Here is a 22,196-nt window from a genome sequence, read left to right as displayed (position 1 = left end):
CACCAGAGATATCCTAAAAAGAATGGAGTTCGGATGATCGCTGGTTCGCAGCTGAACCGAAGTGATGAAATCTTTTGACTTCATACAAGAGAACTTGATTTTAACCCATCCTAACTCGATGGAGTTTCATGAGCATGAGTTATGTATAGATGCAAAAGCAAAATATGGGAAAGTAGAAAAGTTTAGCAAGAGAGAGAGCGCCGATGGAAGAGTTTTTCCTAGTTACAGAAACTTGGAAAGATAAAATATTAAATCAACCTTTTTAGGTGCATGTTTGGAAAATCCAACAGGATTGAGTTGGATTTTCGACAGAAACCGAACCTATTAGTCTACCTAACCTATATTCTTCTAAAGGCTCATTTTAATCTTAGTCTAAATTCTATTTGTAGGCCTGTTGGCCTGCATGAAGAATTCCTTCTATTGAATTTGGGCTGAAGAGGTATTGAATTGATATGGGTCTACTCAAATAGGATGCCCACTCTATGAATTCAATAGAAAATCCAGCCCAATCCTATTGAATTTTTCAAATAAACCTTAAATCGAATTAGTAATTCTAAAAGTAGAATTAATTGCCCATATGATCTCCCGTTGTCTCTATATTTGCAAGGAAAAGCCTCTTTGGGAAGATCTTATCGGGTGGAAGATCCTCCAGCATCCAAACATTAGATTATGTACGAGACAGCCAACATGTAATTTTTCTTATCGAAAAAAATATAATTTTAGATTAGATAACCATTTTCAAATTAAGCCATATAATTTTTATTGAACCTATCTATACATTATATCAGAAAAAAAAAGAAAAAGAAAAATGATCCAGTTGCACCGAACCTGATTTAGGTAACTTTCCACATGAACATCCTAGGATGACCCAATACCAAAAATTTTCGACTTGGTTAAGTAAATTTTGTTTTGGCGTGGACCGTTCTACTTATTCAAGAAATACCCTTAAAACAATATTTTACTAAAAAACCGCCCTCTCCGTGCGGGCCATGTCGCTGCGAAGGCCCACTTTGGACACCATATAAAGAAGGAAGGCCCAGTTCGGACGGTAGGTGTATAAATAGAGGCGGCGGCCCGGTCGGAGCCCGGCAGCAGACGTTGAAATCCTAGGTTTTTGGCGGGCGAGAACGCGCCCCTCTCCTACGCCTGCCAGTGCCAGCCGATCCCTTCCCTCTTCTCCTCTCTGGAAGAATTAGCGTTTCTCCTCTTCGAGTCGATGGCTCACAGATTGCATCGTTTCCGGGGTCTTTCTAGGGTTCTTTTTCGGCATTTTCATTCAGGTGCTTCTCCGATCCATCCTCATCTCAGCTCATTTCTCTTCGTGGTTTAATCTGTTCACGAGTTTAATTTTCAACGGAGATAAGAAGTGTCGTTGGATTTAGTTATCGTATTTTTCTTCGACGGTGGGATTAATCTTTAAATTCTTGCATCTTTGAAAGAAAGTTCTCTTGTTCTTTTAGCTTATTGGAACCCTCTTCTTGATTTCGTTGTTCCCCCCTCTTTCCTCAAATACGGTGTTGCTATTCGTGTTCCGTGTGGAAACCCTACCGTCTCGATCCAGTTGCGAGTCCTTTACATGAAAACTAAATTTCGCGGAGTATAGCATTTTCTTGATTTCTTCATGATTTTCTTTTTCTTTTCTTTCAATGGAGACGCAAATTTTCTATGGATTTTATCAGCGCTTTTTCCTTCCGTGGTCGGTTATTCCTTAAATTTGCACATGTTTAAAGAAAGAGCAGTTGTCCTTAGAGCCTCTTTTCTTGTTTGCATCCAGCCCCCTTTTTCATTTCCAAAACATCTTGATTTATCTGCATCTGGTTTATGAGGACTAAATTTTGCTGAACATGGGATTTATATGCTCGACTTTTTTATGACTATATTTTCCAATAGATAAACGATTTTTATTTGGACGTAATCATTTTTTTTTAAAAAAAAAACTTTGGCAGGATTCCTTTTTAAACTTCCATTTTTTGGTTCAAATAACATTTGTATCTTTTTAAACAAAGATCACTTGTTTTATTGAGTTTCATGGAAACATCTTGATTGCTTTTCTTTCTTTTCCCTCTTTCTTTAAATGTTGGATTGTTTTTAAATTTCTATATGGAGACCATAAAATTTGCAGATAACCAAATTTCACTAAATTCTTCTGTTACTAGTAATGGATCCTGCACTTTCATCCGAAACTATTTTGTTATTATCCATTATACCTATATATTGTTGTGTTTTGAGTATGTGCTAATGGTTAAGGGCCCCTTTAGTATTGCTTTTATTTTCTGTTTTTGTTTTCAAATGCCCAAGAAGAAAAAAATGAACTAGACTGAGCAACACGAATGATAAAACCTTTTAGTGTCTTTAAATTGTTTTGTAAAATCTTAAGATCTTTTGTTAGCAAAGGTTTATTACTTTTTTTTTGAAAAAAAAGGTTGCAAATAAAAGAAAATAATAGCACAAGTTTTTGCGCACATGCTATCTCCAACATCAATCTCCATGTGATATTGGTATTGCATTAATTCGTAGACAAACAAAACACAAAATCGAAAACAATGATACCAAACAGGCCTTAAGATTGTAGCCATGAAGATTTCTATCTTCAGTGTCATGGCTTAAAGTAAGTGCAGCCTTCTGTGGAGGTGTTGGCCAGAAGCTATAAGGAAAGATCTAATGAAACAAAAGTATCAACTGAAAGAGGTGGAAAAAATGAAAGAGGCAAAAATGCTGATGTCTAGATCTTCTTAATGTAAACATATTTATAAGTGACATGCCTTGTCCTATAAAGTGGATTTTTTTTTTAAGGATCCTAGTTATCAAGGTTCATGATCCAAGAAGTCAAAAAAAGACATTGGCCTCAACTAGGGAAAGCCTCAAAGGTATAGTAGCGTAGCTAAAAACAGGTGAACCCACAAACTGACTACCCATACTCCGAAAATTGAGTTCTAACTCAGCATATTTCTAGTTGAATTGATCCTTCTTTCAACACATCTCACATAAAATTGCTAAATTTCCGTCATTTTATCCATGTTAAGATTGTCGTAAAAAGCTTACCAAACAAATACGTCGCTTTTCTCCTTGCTGGAAACAAATTTCATGAGAACGTATTCTCATCTCTATGTTGTTTACTCGATCAGGTTCAGTGTCAAGGAGAAAACTTCCTAATAGTTTTGCAACCTCTGTTACATCAATTTTTGCGGAGAAGAGACAAGAATATGGTAGCAGCCGACCAAATTCGCAGGTAATTCAAATTCACTGCATCTGGATATCTTAGTCCTTATCCATGGATATTTTCTTTTCCATGTGAGACATTGTCTGACAGCATGTATCAGTCAATTTTACTAAGATACAAGCATGACATTGTACCATAACAACACTCATCACAAGCTTGAAAAGATGCAGAGTCAGGTCAACAGCCTCACAAGTATATGCAAAGTTATGCTATGGACTTTGGGTAATTCCTAAATATATTATCTTGTATTGGTTAGGTTTTTTTCAATCTCTAAATGACTAGCCTTTTTGGAAAGAAAAGATGCATTACATATTGAACATGCACTGCTGTTTTTGATAAACATCAATGGAAACATATGCACCTTGCCATATCATCGTAATGAAAAAGTAAAAACATAATTAAAATTGACAGGTCTTATACAAGTTACATTTTTTGAAAAGCTTGGATTTACTAAGGCCTCGTATAGTATTGTTGTAGGTAGTGGAGCTTTTGTCTATAAGGTTTTGGGAAGTAGAGCTTTCACTAGTATAGTTTTAACAAAAAGTTGTTTATTGTTTGGTAATTATATTTTTAAATTGTTGTGGAACTTCAACATCTCTTCGATACTCAATCTAGGAAAGCGCTTTTAGTATCAAGAAATGACAATAAAGGATATTTCAATCATCTAACTATTTGTACCATCAAAAATTATTAATTATGAAGTATTTGAATTTATAAATCATTTATTTTGATATTTTAATCTAAATAATATAATAAATAACAATTTTTATATTAATTATGAAAGTATTATAATTTATTTTATTATAATAATATTATTTTCACAACTATTATATTTATTTAAATATATTATAATAATATAATATTATTATATGATAATAATAAAATATAATAGTATTATAATCATGACATTAATATAATATTGCCATAATATAATATAATATTAGTTATACATATTTTATATTATATGTTATTATAAAATATTATTAATATAAGATTATTTTTATATTGTAATCTAAACAATATAATAAATAGTATAATTATTCTTTTGGGATGATTACCAAGTAATAAAAAAATATCATGAGGTTGAAACTCAAAATTCTAAATTGCATGATTATGGCAATAAAAAGACACAAACCTAAATGATTATGGGAATAAAAGTATTTTAAATTAATTTTAAAACAATTCTGTTGTGGAAATCGAACCTAAGTCTCTCTGTCAAGCTATCAAAAAACAGCTTGCTGATGCATCTCAAGTAAAGTATTTGTCCAAAAGCTCCAAATTGGAGCTTTTTCTTAGTAGACTTTTTTCAGCTTTGGAGGAAGTAGAAAGTGGTTTCAAATTTTTTACCAAACACCTCAAAATCACCAAAAAGTGATTCTGGCCCTCCAAGGAGCACTTTTTGGCTCTCTACAAACAATGCCAAATGGCGCATAAATATTACTAGTTTTCATTGCAGGTTGCTATGTCGAAATAGACTTTGAAAGTGTTAAGTAACCCATTGTATTAAATTGTAGTTCTGAGTTCTAACTTACAAATAACAGCTAATTTTCAGGTGCTCAATGACATCAGAAGGACAACATGCTTTAGTTTCACATGAAGAAGTGTTAGCCTTTATCAAATCCACATTTGGTGAACTTCAAGGTAAAATATTGATTTTCAATGTTCTGGAAATATCTCTCCTTGCATATATTCCTATGACATCTTAACATCAGCATGATGTTCTTGTATATAAAAGCGTTTATCCTATAATCTGAGCTGTGATAATATAATGGGCCAATTGCAAAAAATTATGTTTCTGTCCTCCTGCTAATTCTTTTCTTCTAATTTTCAAGTTACCTAGGTTCCATAACAAAAAAAATGTACCTAGGTTTGTTTGGCTTAGGGGAAAAGTGATTAGTTGCTGCATGGTTAATGCAAATTCTAGTCAAATGGCTGTAGGTAATATCCTTTTATAGTGACTGTAGGTAAGGGATTAGAGACCACTAGTGATAGGTTGTAATTCCTTTAAATAATCATCCTTTTGCTCTATGAGAGGAAATTCACCAATGTGATTTCTCCATTTCTCTTATATGAAATGGGTTGTTGGATATCAAATTAGTGAGGTAAAATCATAAATTTGTGTATCTTCAAATTTTGGCCGGCAGAACATTAAATCTGTATATTGTGGCAAAGAAGAGTTTCATGAACCTGGGTCCATGTTAGATTGGCTAGTTAGCTCTTTTCTTATATGATGGTATTAAATATTAGAGGGAGAACAAGATGAATGCAAAAAATTAGGGGGGACATCTAACCCTTGTAGCGCATAAAGAGAATCTACTGAACAGCATACCTTTTGTATTGCATGAATTTTATTTATTTTCATTTTGCCTTTGTGATGCAGGACCAAATCATTGTTGGCTGAATAATGTAGATGGTGGCATAAAATCTTTCAATCAACATGGAATATTTTTGGTGCTTGTGAATGCAACTCTTGATTATTCTACATCACGTAGTCACCATGAATGTATCTTTCCAATTGAAAGAGTAAAATTGCTTCAACAGAGGTAGTTGTGTTTAGGCACATATTTGTATTTATATAGTTTCCTCAACATGTGCGATAATTATTTTTATACTTCTCTTCTTGTAGGTACCCGAAACTTAATGTTTTTGCTTTGCAATATGGAAGTTCAGTCAATTCAATTGCTACTCATACTGAGCTAATTCAAACTATCATGGAGGAGTATATTACATATCCTGTCTTGATATCAGAAAAGAATTTTGCTATGGTGAGGCAGAAATCTTTATTAGTGAGTTATTGCACAAATTAGCATAAATATTTTACTATCCTTATGTGTCTCCCCTTTTTGTCGATAGCATCATCTTTTTGGTCACATCTGTATTGTCAATTTGTCAGCAGAATTTTCTAGATCCAGGGCTTTCCCAATCTGATATAGGTGCTGGCAATGTTGACTAACACGTGACATGCCAGTTTGGCATTGTATGGCTTAATTTGGAGCCAAAAGGCATTTGTTTAAATTTTTATAAGTTTGGCATGGCTATACAAGCGTCAGCATAGCACGGCACAGCATGGCCAGCCACTAGCTGACATGCCTCGTGCCTGTGGAGTTTAAAATTTTTGATCATTCATCATGATGTTCCTTTTTATGGGCATCTGGATGTGTCTTTATTTTTTTCCTTACTGTTGTTATGACATGCCATCTTTTCTGGGATTTTGCTAGTCTTAAGTTTATGCACCTTTGAAATTTTTTCTTTCATTTTAAATGAAACCTTCTTCATGCATGTATCAAGTAAAGGAGACTTAGAGACATAAAGAACTCAGGTCATCACCCTCAGCTTTCATTGTTCGCGAAACAATGCATCTTCACTAATGGATCAAAATGAGCGAACAATGCCCTTCATCAAGCATGCCTATCAACATTTTTCTCATGTACTGATCCACAACAGAAGAAAATGCAATTTATTAAGTGTCCTTACTTGAATATAATTAATTTGTGTGCATCGTAAATTTCAAACAATAGATTTGACTATGATCTGAGCCCCCCTTCCCCCAATTTCAATTTGTTCTATTATGTGACTTTTTGTTGGAATTATGTATTTTTGGATGTATTCAGATGACAAATGGTGCATGCTACTTGCTATTTGAAGGCTCTACAAATCGTCTGTTCCATCTTAAGCTCGATGAAGAGCTTGGAACCCTTGCAAAAGGTAACCCTCTTGCAGTCTTCTTGGATAATATTCCGTAACTATCATTGACATTTCACAGTATATGGAGAAATCTAAGCAGTTGACTATAATAAAGTCATTTCTTTGATGAAATTATGTGATTTAGGAATCTATATGTTTCCATGGTTTTCATAATTCTTCAGTAGTTTTGATTTTCAGATCTTCATGGGCACCCTTTTAAACATCTGGTTACCATAAAAAGGTCAAGCATGTAAAATATCAAAATTATTAAACTTACATGAAGGACTATTTTGTGCTCTCTTTGCCTGTATACCATGTGAAACAGTTTCAGCAAAATAAAATGAAGCACTTATGGTTGAGAAACATTTGGGAAAAGCTAATTGTTATGCAGGCAAAGTGACAACACTAATCAGTTACTAGAACCTAGAACAACTTTAGCTTGCTGATTGTCTTTGTGAGATGTCAAGGACAAACTATAGTGATCTAGCTGATATGCACTAAAATGAGTCTTAGATTCTCAAATAGTGGATAAAATGGTGGACATTTTTTGATGAGACATCATGTGATTAATCACTACGAAAAATTAATGGACATCCTCATAAGCAGAGGACTGTTATAAATGTGAACAGTCAAAAGGAAGAGAAATAGACCTAGGAGAATATCAAACTTGCTCTTGCGGACATTTTCTTAATGCGTATTCGTATCTTGTAATTCATAAATTCAGATCTTGTGACTAACTTGGCTGCATCAAAAAGATTCATATTTTATTTAAATTGGCAGTAGCATTTTTTATAAGACACGTGACATTCCATGTATAATTGTTCTAATACTGAAAATTAGTTTTATTGTAAAATCATTGGAACGCGAAATTGTTATACTTCAACTAGATTCCATGTAGTGATGTAAATAAAAACTTATATTATTAGTATGTTTATTATCTTTGCTGAAACAATTTTGTCAAGCATGAACACAAAATTTGATAGTACAATCTTCATTGTTCCAAAGATAGGAAGCGGTATTAAAATCTAACCTTGAAAATTGAACCATGATGACAGTTTAGAAAGTCTAGTTCCAACTCTTCGTGCCTTCTTTTTTTTTTGTGCCTTATCTTGCATATAATGAGCATATTTTTCCTTGCATTATTGTTTTTATATGCTATGACTTAATAGCCTGAAGCAGGAAGTGTCTCCGTGCAGTATTTATATTAAAAGATATCAATGATCATGAATTAAACTATCTAGATTGATGTGCTTCAAGAAAGAGACTAAAAAATTCAACTAACTGCAAAAAAATAGATGTAGCTGTTCCCTTGACTATTTATGGTCACTGTGCTTGATCTTGTGGTGATTGGAATTGTTAGGAAGTGGCTGGAACCAGAAGCAAGATTCCAAAGTTGCTTGTATAATGTTTTTTGGATCTTCATAAACAATTTAGTCATTTTGCATGCCGCACTTACTAAACTATTAAAATGCTATAGGCGGTATGTGAGAAAGCATTGTACTTGCTTTATATGCATATGGCTATGCTTGAAGCTAGCTTAGTTGCTGTTGAACTGGGGGTGTAATAGAATGATATGATGCCCCTGATAATGTTTTCTTATCTAAGTTTTACAGACTGAGGTTTGATGATCTGAGACGTTTCTTTAATTTCATGCATATTATGAAGTTTGGTACAAATCTTACATCAAAATATGAGTGCATTTTTCTTACACAAAAAAAATTGATATTAACCTTATTGATGAATTTGTGTTATATATATGTTTGGCTGTACTGATATTAATTGTAATCAAAATTGCAAGCTTTGAAATGAGTATTACTAATTTCTTACTTCAATCCCAATCAATGTATTTCATGCAGCAATAGAGGAACTCAGTGTGCTACAGAAAGAGAGTGCTGCCACCATTCAAAGCTCAAATTTTGATAGAACGAGACAGCTTGAGGTTATCAAGGAACCACATTTTTGTTCTTTCAGAAACTTGCTTCTGTACTATCCAGGTATGGTTTGTTTTCTCATTTATTTTTAATTAACATTTTATATTGGTCATAACTGTAGATGTTCATCTTAGGTCATTTGTCATGCAGTTATGTCATGTAGTCGTTTTTCTATCTATAATTAGGTCATGTAAAATATGGTCATAACCATGTTATCTTGTTTCTTGTCTTTTCTCTTCTCTTTTTTTTTTGTTGATCATTCTAGGGTGTTTGTCTGTGGATGAAGATGGAAATCGCATATTCATTTCTGACAGCAACCATCATCGGATCATCATAGCTGATGGCGACGGGAAAATTTTAGATTGTGTAAGTATGGTATTGATTGTTTGTCACATGATGAATAGATGCGTAGCTATAGCTTTAGGGTTTTAGGGTGTGTGCGTGTAATTCGTACGTATATGCATGCATATGTATGTATGCATGCATATATAGCAGATGATGGATATTGTTATGTTGGGGAAGTACTTTGGTTATGGAAAAAAATTTTATTTGTCTATATTGCAGAAAACAATCACCTTAACCATGTGCATCAATCTTGTCTCAAATATTTGGTCAGCTTTATGGTCCTTATCTTGAAGCATTCGTATTTTGGGCCACCTCCAAATGTTATTTCTTCCTTTGTATAACAAATGTTGCTGCAGAAAACAATAATTTTCCTTGATAAGAAAGATTGGCAGCTGAAGATTCATAACCAGCCCCGGTTTGGTGATGATTATGATGGTGTTTTATATTTCAATAAAAAATAATTTGGAGCTATTATCAATTTATATTTGGCTGCTCTTTAGGAGAAAAAAGAAGAAGTTGAAAGGACTTGTGAAGTAGCACTTCTTAAAAATATCTTCAACAGAAAACGGGTAAAGGTCTTTGCTTATTTTTCCTTTTTTCTAAATTGTAGAATAACAGTCTCGCTAAGTACGACATCTAAGTGGCGAAGCCCTCGAAGTACAGTTATGGTATTTTGGTATCTGATTTTCCTCTTGAAGGAGCTTTGTGATGTGAAGAACAAATTGAAGTTTTCTGTACTGACCTAAAAGCAAACTAAGACTTTAAAAGTAGAAGCTATCTGATCCTTATTTCCTTTCACTGCTAGAAGAAACCTGATTTAAAATAATATTTATAAGCATTCCATGTGGAAAAATTGCTTTTCAAGAGAGAAAAATGTGATATATGATAAATAATTGTGCTTTTTCTTTCAGCTTGTGTTTACTGATATATTAGCTTGTCTGAGCTAAAAGTATTTTTAGCTAGTAAGTAGGTGTGTAAAATTGAAGGCTTTGTGATTGCACATATATTTTAAGCGATCTGGTGTTGAGAATACATGATTTTTTATTGTAAGTCCACAATCTGTAACCTTAGTAAGTCATTATTCATGCCACCATGGGATTGATTGCTTGATTTCATGCGAAGTAGGGAAAATATTTTAGAGATTTGATAGTCTTTTTCATTTATGATTTGGCACTCTGGTTTCATTTATCTTTTGGTGCATTCATATTTCCTTGTGTAGGTCTTTTTCAATGAAATTCAGTGGTTCAGGAAACATACATCTTAATATTTATCTTTGTATTGCCTTCAACATTGTGCATGAACATAGTTCTTATAATCTAGTGTATGGAATCTTGAATTATTTTATCATAATCTTGCTTCTGTGCTGGCAATCTATTATCACATAATAATTCCAACCTCTAAAATTTGCAAGTAGACTTGAACTAACTTCATATTGCAGATTGGTTCTTACCCTGGTTTTGAGGATGGTGAATTTGGATCTGCCAAATTATTGCGGCCTGCTGGTTCTTTCTATTGCACTGCTGAAAATTGCTTATATTTTGTGGACTCCGAGGTATAACGTATAACTTGATAGCTATGATAGCTATGATACTTTGTTTATGTAAATCTTATATTGATTTCCAAATAATGTATACTATTTGTTCTTCAGAGTATTTTATGTGTTAATACCTATGAAAATGGACTCTTTCAAGATATCTATATCTGATTGTTGAAAAAAGGCATTTCACACAAAAAGGGCTTTTGATACATGAACAGTAAAATGGAAATTATCCTTTTGTTGTTTTGGAGCTGATGTTTCGTTGTTTGTAGTCAGTAATCACCACAAAACATAACCAGCATTACCGGACCACCTGTTCTTATTGAGGTCTGAGTTACCAATTCAAGCAAGCCTTTTCCAATTTCACTTCACAACTTATGTCCAAATTCTGAGGCTACAAGCCCTGCCCCCCCTCCCCACAACTTTCCAACCCTTCTGCATACATCCAAGCTGTTCCTGTATCAGGCTATCGGCCATCCTGTATCAATTTATAGTTATGAGATTGTACACTTTCACCTGATGTGAAGACTTTTCTCTTTCAGCAGATTTGCAAGTTCGGCTTTAGATTTTTGCACAATAATCCTAGCTTATTTATCTGGATTTTTGCTCTTGTTTTCTGTTGTGGCATTTTCTTTAATTTAGTTTTTCAACCTTGCTCGATATTATACTTGTTATTTTGTAATGTTTCGTGGCTATATTAAGAGTTATATGAGTAGTTTTCTGGCAATGAGATCCAGCAGTAGATATTCATGCTGTTTATTTGTTGTTTCTATATATCCTTTCCTGATAGAATCATGCAATTAGAAGAGCTGATATGGAAAAAAGGATGTTGGAGACTGTATACCCTGTATGTGTACAAAAAAATACTGGTATATGGAGCTGGATCTTGGATAAACTTGGACTTGCAAGAGAAATTGCTCAGAAGCCTAAGGAATATGAGCCAGACTTCGTTGCTTTTCCTTGGCACTTGATGAAGATAGGGGAAGATGACCTCTTAATTACAAACCGCAGGTAATATATGCCATCTACCTTTATTTTTATATTGTAGAATCCACATTAGTACTATGTTCCCTTTGTATCCTTGATTTTCATACATCATTTGTTTCTGTCACATACACATGAATTTTGAGACACAATAATGCTCACTTTTGGTCATGATGGTTTTCGTGTCGTTCAAGAAGATATGCTTATGTAAGAACCCATATGTATTCTCTTCACTTGTGATAAAAACAAGCTTTAATGCTTGTGAGCATTGTTATTTATAAACCTTTTACCAATTCTGTCAGTTCACAGTATGGTCTATGTTCAAGTAAACACAAATTCGATTTTGAACTACAATTTTAGCAACCATTAAACTTTTCCATCTGTGACTTGGTATTGGTGGGTGATAATTATGACCACCTAATTCACATTGTTTGCAGCATTATGAATAAAAAAAATTTATAGGACAACTTGTTTCATACTATCTGGGAGGATACTCTTAAAAGTCCGTGTTTGATTATCCCAGGCATACAAACATCCAAAAACACATACAAAAGCCTTCAACTTTGAAAGTAGAAAAGCTAGTAGCATGTTACATAAACAGAGTTGTCAATTCGGATTGCTTCATGCTAAGTTAGGTATTTTGGTTTGAACCAGCACATTGCGAGAAAGAGAGCAAAATAAAAAATTACAATAAGAAATTTACCTATAGAACATATGGATTGGGTTCTTTTGACCAAACCTTCTGACTGCTAAGTATATTGTGGCCTTTCTTTTTGTTTAATGGTTTTTATATCAATTTACTTTTCTGTAGTTTTGAGACATCTTGGATCATAAGCGTGGCAACTGGTGAGATCAAAAAAGTTTTAAGAGGTTAGTTATCTTCTTTTTCTTTTCTATTATATCTTATTATGTATGCTTCAACTAATTAACCTACTTAAAGGTATTTCAAATATCATGGAAATATGGGAGCACACAATAATGGAGAAATTGTCACTGCTGAAGGAGATTTATGAGAATTGGTCACCAGAAGAAGGACTTCAACATTCCTTTTCTTTAGAAGGAATTCCTCATGCTGGTTTGGTGTCATCAATTGCGAACCTTCAGAACTACACATTTTTTTCTGATGCAGGTTGGTGAGTTACATATGGATGAAGTCTATGTTTCTATTTCCAGAGTCACAGCAAATTGTTAACACATTTTTTCGTTCGTGTGTTTCTTCAATTAGCTGGTCAAAGGGTTCTGAAGTTTCATAGGGAATCACAATGCATTTCCTGCTTCCAGTTCTCAAACTTGGGGGTCCTTGGGCTACCATATTGGTTGGTATGCCCTCTTGAGAGAGTTTGTAGTAGGTGAGATGCTCCAATTCAATTTTCTATCTATATTCTTTGTTATTTAAAGTTCTATATCACCCTTTTGAGGGTAGACAAGGAACTTTATGATGTTTTAGCCTTTCAGGAGTGATTTCGAGTCATTCTGCTTTCTAATTCTAGTCCTTTGACATCTTCTATGATGTTCCAGTGGATATTCGGGCAGGTCATGGAGTGAGCATCTTCATTCCTTCAATGTGCTTCCTGGTATTATTGACATCCTTGCCCATTTACCATTTCAAAACCTTTAGGTTTTGTTATGTTTATGCATTCCTTTTTTTCTCTATGGCGAAGTTATATGCATGTTTGATATGCCAAGCTTCATTGTCTCACTGGTGTGATATGAGCTGTTTCATTCTTAATATCGACCTACTTAAAACAAGTATTGAATATGTTTATCTAATATGTTTAATACTTGAAATGTTGCTGTCAGTGGATCATGATATCTTATTGCTAACTCTTACAGTGTTCCCAGCTTCATTATGTTATGACCAATCACCTTCCTTTTTTGTGTTTTTTTATTATTAATTTTACCAATGCTATAAGCTATATAGTTGACTTTACCTGCTCTGTCATATGACTTTTCCTGTGTTCTCACTTTTTTATAAACACAGGTAGGTGTAATATACAGGTTTATGTAGATATCCCACTGGGTACTGAACTGGCAACACCAATGGAGGAGAGTTGTATCTGGCGCCAAGCAAGAGGATCTGCTGTTGAACTTTCTGGATCAGGAGATGGCATAAGCACTGAGAAGGTATCAACCTCTCAGAGCTCCTTTTTCTTTTTTGACTTGCACTCAGGATCATGATACTATTTTCATTGTTTTTAATAATTTGAAAAACTTTGGATGGTATACAAGGTTGGTGTTGCACAACAGTGGTTTGATGAGTTGGATAACCTTGCCTTCTCAAAACCTGAGTTGGAACCAGACATCCAAGATGAAGAAGTACCTCCAGGTAGAGGCTTCCAAGATAAGGACAAAGTGCATTTTGATTGTGCTGTCAGCATCAGTCCTGGGACTGGTGAGGTATGATTCTTGTATCTCAATTATGTTGAGACAATATAAAGTAGAATCAAGATAACAAGTGCGGGCTTATGTCTTTTCGTTCGAGTGGAATAAGGAAAGTATTTTGGTACACCATAAATTTATTAACATAATTCTCATGGGGAATCCCAATAAAAAATTCGTGTTAAATCCTTGGCTGTGGTTGTAACCAGGCCAAATCAAGAGGTTCCTCTGGTGCATTCTGGTAAAATGAATCTGTGTCGGTGTTTTGTTGATTATTTGCATGCTTCTGGAAATGGTATGTTAAGAGGTTATAGTTGTGTGTGTTGCTTTCTGGTCCTTTGGGGTCAAGGCTTAGATTGTGGTTCTGGAGGATGTTATGTCTTTGAGATACATAATTTTTACACCACTACTTTGTGGTGGAAGCTGCTTCTTGGAATGATGAACCTTGTAGTTGATGATAAACCTCAGAGATTGTCTGTTTTGTTTTTTGGAATAAGGGGCTTGGCTCTACTGGCTAAGCATACATATTAAGCACGGTGCTACTAAGGACTGTTATTAACAATGGGGTTGAGGGGGTTATCTAGTTTGTAATCTTGCGGTATATTGTCTTCATTAACATTTTTATTTAGGCAGAACTCCGGTGTAATTATTATTCCTTTTATTTGGAACCAGGAGAATAGTTACATTCCATGTTAAAGACAGCTACTAAGTGCTAGTCTTGATAAGTTTAAAGCTTTGTTTAGGCAATGTTCTGTTATGTGTTATTGAGTTACAATACATGTTGAGTATTGATTTGACAAAACGCAATGAAATAGCAAGTGATCCCTGCCAAGTTGTGTTTTGTGACAGGCACATTTCACATGTCCTGTATTTGACCATCTTTCTGCATGTTGGTGTTTCGCTATATTCTTAAGCACTTTTTTTAAGAAAAAGCCAAGGGTAAAAAAAAAAAGAGGAAGACTGCATTTGTAACTTTTCACCATCTCTCTGTTGTTTTTGGGTTTCAAATCTCTATTTGCAAACAGAGTTGGTAATCATCATGGTTTTGAATGTCTGCTCGTTTTTTTTTTCATTGCAGGTGGTTGTTTCTGCTGTTCTCTATTTGAAGGTAAAGAAAACACAAGATAATGGGGAAGAACAGAAGAATATAGCAGAGAGGATTCTGGACTACCAGAAGCATGAAGATAGAATATCAGAGAATGCTTGCACTGAGTTGCTTTTCAAAACTTGTAGGGACATGCAATATATGATATTCATGAAACCTTTGCATCTCAGAATAAGGCTCGAGTGTGGTGATCATCCAGCTGCTGAAACGAATAAAGAGACAATCACCACTGATTCCATGATAAATATCAATATATCTTTAGACTAAATTATATAATATTTCTTTACTGAGTTATATATTCAATTTTGATTTTGCTGCTTCAATATTCCCAAGCTTGTCATTAGCATTGTTTGCAAGTAATTTTCTTTGTTAGCTTTAAACAAGAAAATTAGCCCCTGACATGCAGGAGAATGAGTTTCTCTTATTCAGAGTGGATAGATAATACTTTTGATTGAGATAATATGAATTCGCTACGAGGCGGTCAATAAATGCCCGTTTCACAGATAGGTTAGTGGTGGCGTTTGTGCTAGAGTAGCATTTATTTAGAAAACGTCTTTCGTGACTTTTAAAAGTTCGCAATTTCCGTATAAAAAGGATAGAACAGCTTTTGATTCCCCTTTACTACTTTCCTTTAAAATTTCTAACGTTTGCCTTTCATACATTAATCAATATTAGGTAGTTGTTTAATATTTTCATTTATGTGCACAAAATCAATTGTTTGGTTTTAAGCCGCTCTATCCCGTATGAACGGTTGGAACAAGTAGTACAATGTATTTTCCCTTTAAAGGTTTTTGCTTTTTTTTTTTCTCAAAAAAAGAAGAAGAGGTTTTTGCTATATGAATAATTGTATTTATGGTTTTCTCGAGCCCCTCTTCTAGGAGCATACGAGTCCTGAGCCTTCTCTTGCATAGCAAGTCCACTTTGGCGGGGTTGTGGAATCCAGACTGGCATTCTTAAACCGAGTATAACGATATGATCGGACAAGTTGATGACTGAAGTGGTCAATTTCTTAGCACGGGGGGTGGGACATTCTTTTTTTTTTTTTAATTTTTTTTTAGTACATAACAAGGAAAAGGGGGAAAAGAAGGGACAAGCCCAGCACCGCGTAGCAGCCTCTACTGGGCCTCCACTCCGTCAGGAGAATATTCGATGCGGGCAGAAATGACCGTGTGTTGGGCACCCCGGTTAGTTTTACTCATACCCTCCTTATTCGTCGGCCGGCTCAGTGATCCCTCTGGGCTCCGGCACCTGTAGAAAGAATTTTATTTGGCCGAAGAGCTAATTCGTCGAATTGTTCAGCATTGTAGGATTGTCCTTAATTTATGCTGAGCGTGAGAACCAAGTGAGTGTGTAAAGTTTCATTACTTGGCTTGGCTTACTCATTTGTTCTTAAAATTTATGGTAATAGTTTGTACTTATACGTACCGACAATTTTGTACCGGTATCGAACTGGTATGCATTATAGAAGGTATACTGACACAGTGACACTTGGTACGTCGAACTGGATATCATACTATACTTGATAAAATGGTATAGGTACTGAGTCCGGTATTCAGGCGGCAAACTTTGCTTGTGCCTGTTTTAATAATTGACTTCGCTCCAAAGTAGGTCTGCCATGAGGAAACATTATAATTTTCAAATCAACCAACTCTAGCTACAATAATTACTGATGATTTCCTGTTTAAAGCATCAGCCAAAATATTTGCCCTTCTTGGGTGGTAATTAATAGTAAAATCATAATCTTTTAATAGCCGTAATCACCTTCTCTATCTTAGATTCAGCCATACATCAAACTCTTGTGCTTGGTATAAACCTCACGAGGCTTCCCATATAAATAGTGCCTATATTTTCAACGCAAAGGCCGCACCTACTAGCTCTAAGTCATGAATGGGGTAATTCAGATCAAATAGTTTCAGCTGATTAGATGCATAGGCTATTACTCTTCCATTTTGCATCATGATACAATCCAAATCTTTCAAAATGAGTCACCGTAAATGGTAAAATCTCTTATCCTAGATGGAACGGTCAAGAGGGCTGTAGGCATGCTTTGATGGACTTGGACAGGTCTGGAATTGAATTACAGCTGCATCATCTTGATATCCAGCTTGCTGATTTTAAAATTCACCTTACCCTAATTGATAGGATCAAGGTTGTCTCGGGAAGGAGATCCAGAATTATAGAAAATCAGAAAGGCAATAGGATATGGTTCCAGATAGAATTCAGGATACATGAAGATACCTCTCTCAGGATTGGTAGTATGTTGCATATCTCTAAACTTTATGAGTTGAAGAAAGAGGTCATAGAGAAGGCCCATAACTCCGCACATGCTATGCATCCAAAAAAGTAGTAGGATTTGCAGAGATTTAAGTGAAAACATTTCATGGAATGGTGACATAATATAACATATCATGCTGCATCTATTTTCCCTCTTGGAACTCATGATGTATCGTGCATGCTATCGGGAAGCAGTGCTTTTGATCTCTCTTGACTGCATATACGAGTATGACCTCTTGGTTCGAATTCTGCAAGCTTGCCAACCCAAACTCCACTCCCAGCTCATCACAAAAAAACTTTTCTTCGTTTGCAGTTTGCCATTCCCACTGCTCACCCACCGAGGCCCCAGTGCCGCCCCATCCTACGGTATCCAAGGTCCCTTACAGCTGCAAATGAAGCCATCAGTCAGCTGCACTATTTACTTTTTTATAAATATGTATGCCAATGAAAGTTCATACGAATACAGGAGTCCGCAGAGTTTTTGATACAGCCTGCTCTCCTATGTCTCCAATCCTCTGCCCCTCAATTCTTGTTATTGTTTTTCTTTCTCTACTCCTCTTCCTATGCGGAATTCCTTAAGATCTTTGTTTAGTGCAAATCTTATTGTTAGTTTAATCCTTCCTATGCGTCAAATCCTGAACATGTGCGCCGGCCAGCTGCTTCCCACTGCCATGGACAGCGGCAAGTTTACTTCGAAGAAAACAAAGCAAACTGGTACCCACCGGGCATGTGACGTCCTGCCAGGCGTGCAGTGCGCGCGGGGGCGAGGTGGTGGCGAGCAGCGGCCCGTTGGACCCGCTTCCGTGCAGCGCGGTCAGGCCCACCTCGTACGGAACCCCTGAGCCCGTGGGCGCTGCCGGTTTCCTTTTTACGAATATTCTCCCAGGATCACTGCTCGTCACCTGGGAGCAAAAATCATATTTAAAAATAAAAAGATCAAAAATTATATGATCTTTTTGACTAAATATGTATTTAAAAATATAAATAAAACGACATGAATGGCTTCGTACGTAGCTAGTCACTGTGGAGATATCTTATAGATTGGAGAATGAAATTTACTGTTTTTTAATTTTATTGAATGTATTTATATTAAATTTGCATGAATCATCCGCCGCAGCAGAAAATAAAAATAAAAAAATTATTGTGAAATTCAACTAAAAATAGATATGGTTAGGTCGGATGTCCATCCCATGATCAGCTTTAATTATAGTAGAGTGCAAGACATATTTGCTTGGCTTTTTCTCGGCTAGCTGGCACCCATTTTGCTCGCTCTTTTCTATATCTTATTGGTATCAGGTAGGATGGAATCAAATTAGATGCATAGTTTATTATAATCATCTAGCTTCTTTTTTTTTTTTCTCCTTCTCTTTTTATTATATTTTTTTTCCGACTACCCTAACAAATTACTAATATTAGTAGTGATTCTACCATACTAAACACCTAGTCATCCTTCCTCTCGTAGAATACCAATCTCCTTCCTTGTGGCCAATTTTGATATTTTTCTTCCTTGACCCTATAAAATAGGAGTGAAAAAAATTATCTTTTTTTTTTTTTATGAATGCTGGGCAACAAAGGAAACAACCCAGTTTGCTGTCATGTTCGCCTCTTGAAACACATGTATAGCCTGAAAGGCTCTACAGTCCTCCACCATCTAAAACAAGTCACAAAGCAGAGGGTTTTCACCTTACCCTCGCCCCCCGCCTCGTAATCTCTCAATCACCAAGGTCGAGTCTTCCTCGAGGATGATGCGGTCTGCCCCCAATACTTGCATGGCATAAGTGATGCCTTTTCATGCTGCCTTGAGCTCCGTCTTTATAGTTGTCATCCCATCGGTGCATCGCCCTCCAGCAACAATTAGACTAGTATCATGGCTCCTGATCACAAATCCATACTGGCTCTACCACAATCACCACTAGGACTGCCGTCAAAGATCACCTTGATATGCCAGGAGGTGGGGGCCCTCAAGAAGCAAGAACGAACCTGGGCACTATAATAGCAGGATGAGGGTCCTAGATATCCCCGGCCATCGCAGGTGAAATCTCCATAGTAGCCCTAGCAAGCTCAGCAACCTGGATGAGGCTCTCTTCACTATTCTTCCCGGAAGAACCCATTTTTCTTTAAAGACCCTGAAGTTTATGTCTAGTTATATGTGATATGCCAAGTAGGCCTAGGTAATGCCTCACACTGCTATTCTTGGACTCCTCAAGGCCTTCTGAATCTGATGCAGTAGCTTCTCTGCAGAACGGATGGACCGAGGCAGGGGAAAGGGGGACCCCCTTCTATATATGTATTGGCACTCCAGTAGGATATAGCTAATGGACTCCTCCAACTTACTGTACGTTAATCATTACTGTAATAATATATATATATATTTTTTGCTTATATATATACTAAATTTTTGTAATTAATTTATTAGGCAGATTCTTTAATCCAATTCAGGAATTTCATCATACCTGGCATCTCTAATATTTAGTCCGCTTCCGTGCTCTCTTCCTAGGAAAATATTTCCGATGGCTACAGCTTTATCAGCTGCCGCAAATTATAGTTTATAGATGCCCTCCATCCCTTACTAAGAAAACGATATAAAAAAAGAGAGAGAAACGTAATAAATTAGAGGGAAAGCGACCGAGCAACGGACGATATTCTTCGCGTATGGGGCCCCACCTCCTCCTCAATCCCACCTGTCACTCCCGCACCCAAAAGCAACTCGATTCCAAAAGCGCTCCTCACCGCTTCCTCCCCAAAAACCGAAAACCTCTCTTCCCTACGTCCCTAATCCTAGCCTCCATGGAGAGCTCCTCCTACCCGGACTCCGGCGACTCCTCCCCTCGATCCCGCGAGATCGACTGGGACGAGCCTCCACCTCCTGCCACTGCCGCCGCCGCCGCCCGCGTCAAGCTGATGATCAGCTACGGCGGCCGTATCCAGCCTCGCCCCCACGACAACCAGCTCTCCTACGTCGGCGGCGAGACCAAGATCCTCACCATCGACCGCTCCATCGGCTTCCCCGCCCTCCTTTCCAAGCTCGCGTCCCTCTCCAACATCGACGACCACCTCTGCTTCAAGTACCAGCTTCCCGGCGAGGACCTCGACGCCCTCATCTCCGTCACCAACGACGAGGACCTCGACCACATGATGCTCGAGTACGACCGCCTCCACCGCTCCGCCGCCAGGCCCACCGCCCGCCTCCGCGTCTTCCTCTTCTCCATCAAACCACCGACCCCCTCCGCCGCTCTTCTCGACCCCAAGCCCGACCGCCAGTGGTTCGTCGATGCCCTCAACTCCGTCCCCGTCCCCCCGCCCCTAGACACGGTCGCCGCGGCTCCGCCGCCCCCCGCGCCCGCGGGCAACGCCGCGTCATCGAGTCCCGATTACCTCTTTGGCCTCGACGAGGGCTTCGTGCCGCCCCCGGCCGTCAAGGTCAAAGATCCTCCCCTGGAGCAGCCGCCGGTTCTTGAAAATTTCCAGGTGGAGGTCCCGGTCGGGAAGGAGGATCAGAGGCATATCGGAGGAGGTGGGGAGACGACGCCGGCGGAGATTCAGAGGCAGATCCAGGAGCTCCACCGCCTCCAGATCGCTTATGACAACCAGCAGCAGCATCAGCAGGCTACCATCCAGCGGAACAGCGGTGAAGAAACCCTAGCTAGGGTTTACCCCTCGGAGTACTACCTCCCGCGAGTTCAGGAAAAGGCCCCGCCGCCTGTGACGACGCAGGTGCCCGCAGCCGCGGCGGCGTACTGGCCGGAGCAGAGCAGCGTGGCAGCGGCCGGACGGTACGCCTCGGTCGCCGGCGGAGACCGGCCGATCTACCTGATCCCGTCGGCGCCGGGCGTCTACCCAGCGGCCGCGGCGGCCGGGCAGGGCCACTACGCCGCGCCGGTGCCGAGGGTCGTGCCGGCGGACGTCTACCGCGATGCGGCGGCGGTGTACGCGGTGCGGCAACCGGCTGCGGCGGCGGCGGCGGCGGCGACGGTGGGGCAATACGCGGCAGAGGGCACGCGTGTTCCGGCGCAGGGGGTGGTGGACTCGGCTGGGTACAAGGTGGCGTATGATAGCGTGGGGCGGGCCGTTTACTACACGGGCGCGATGCCCACGTATCAGACGGTCACGAGCGTGGCTCTTCCCCCGGAGGTGAAGGCGGTGAAGCCGTCGCCGGCTTCTTAGAGCGAGCCCGAGCCCGAGCCCGAACCCGAGCCCGAGAGATGAATTATCTAATGATCTCTGCCCTTTTTTCCCCTTATTTTTTCCACCGTGCTTAGATTTTCGCTGTTCTTTTGTTTTTGCTCTCTGGCGTGTCGTGTTTGTCGGTTGTTGATGTAAATACTACATACATATGCGCAATCCGGAAGATTCTGCTGGATGGAAATATGCTTGTGATTTTTATTTTTATTTTTTTGCATTTAGAATTAAGGAGTGGATTATAACATGTCATTGTTTCGGCTCTAATGTTTTTGTGAGGGTTATTTTCTTTGTATTTCCGGTTGTTTAATTCCTTGAACAGTTACTGGCAAAACTTCTGGTTTTCTGTGTGTCACATTATTTTCACGTAATCTGCCATTAACCATTACCTCTTCATTCTTCACGAGGGAGATCCGAGGAGATGAATGGATGGCTGACCCTCCATCGAGCGCGGTTGCTGAATCTCGGCCTGGACCGGCATCCCGTCGCCGCCGCCCAACTCCTCACCGCGCCTTGCCCGCGTCCACCGCTCCCCTGCCATACGCCATGGCGCCGCCA

The 22,196-nt window shown here is 38.0% G+C and overlaps 2 protein-coding genes across 9 annotated transcripts; both read left to right on the top strand.

Annotated features, from left to right (window-relative positions):
• Positions 1 to 1,047: 1,047 nt before the first annotated feature.
• Positions 1,048 to 15,508, top strand: EMB1974 (NHL domain-containing protein). Of its 8 annotated transcripts, none has more exons than XM_088712709.2 (18): positions 1,048 to 1,280; positions 3,126 to 3,229; positions 3,335 to 3,442; positions 4,762 to 4,861; positions 5,601 to 5,763; positions 5,847 to 5,985; positions 6,832 to 6,925; positions 8,761 to 8,898; positions 9,101 to 9,201; positions 10,619 to 10,732; positions 11,508 to 11,728; positions 12,513 to 12,571; positions 12,642 to 12,830; positions 12,927 to 13,050; positions 13,220 to 13,275; positions 13,683 to 13,825; positions 13,931 to 14,098; positions 15,159 to 15,508. In XM_088712709.2, the coding sequence occupies exons 4-18, from the start codon at positions 4,780 to 4,782 to the stop codon at positions 15,450 to 15,452; spliced, it is 2,085 nt and encodes a 694-aa protein (XP_088568835.2). In that variant the 5' UTR covers positions 1,048 to 1,280; positions 3,126 to 3,229; positions 3,335 to 3,442; positions 4,762 to 4,779; the 3' UTR covers positions 15,453 to 15,508. The 8 variants fall into 8 exon arrangements, with proteins under 8 accessions (XP_088568835.2, XP_008776212.3, XP_026656667.3 ...); XM_008777990.5 differs by having other exon boundaries at positions 1,051 to 1,280; positions 3,321 to 3,442; positions 4,773 to 4,861; XM_088712708.2 differs by having other exon boundaries at positions 1,088 to 1,280; positions 4,773 to 4,861.
• A 4,651-nt stretch (positions 15,509 to 20,159) lies between these two features.
• Positions 20,160 to 21,905, top strand: LOC103696381 (uncharacterized). The gene has a single exon (XM_039115002.3). It carries the CDS (start codon positions 20,247 to 20,249, stop codon positions 21,621 to 21,623), a length of 1,377 nt encoding a protein of 458 aa, XP_038970930.2. The 5' UTR covers positions 20,160 to 20,246; the 3' UTR covers positions 21,624 to 21,905.
• Positions 21,906 to 22,196: the final 291 nt, after the last annotated feature.

This window comes from Phoenix dactylifera, chromosome 16 (assembly GCF_051530095.1).
Source record: "Phoenix dactylifera cultivar Ajwa chromosome 16, Ajwa_hap1_PhDact_Kaust_v1.1, whole genome shotgun sequence".
In the NCBI taxonomy this organism is placed as follows: Eukaryota; Viridiplantae; Streptophyta; class Magnoliopsida; order Arecales; family Arecaceae; genus Phoenix; species Phoenix dactylifera.
This window is presented reverse-complemented; position numbering and strand designations above follow the sequence as displayed.

Excerpts from the sequence above, each read along its gene's own strand:
- EMB1974 (XM_008777986.6), top strand. The coding sequence starts at position 1,217 with ATGGCTCACAGATTGCATCGTTTCCGGGGTCTTTCTAGGGTTCTTTTT. Across the intron at positions 6,926-8,760 it reads GCTTGGAACCCTTGCAAAAG|CAATAGAGGAACTCAGTGTG; the intron begins GTAACCCTCTTG and ends TATTTCATGCAG. Across the intron at positions 12,572-12,641 it reads GATCAAAAAAGTTTTAAGAG|GTATTTCAAATATCATGGAA; the intron begins GTTAGTTATCTT and ends ACCTACTTAAAG.
- LOC103696381 (XM_039115002.3), top strand. The coding sequence starts at position 20,247 with ATGGAGAGCTCCTCCTACCCGGACTCCGGCGACTCCTCCCCTCGATCC.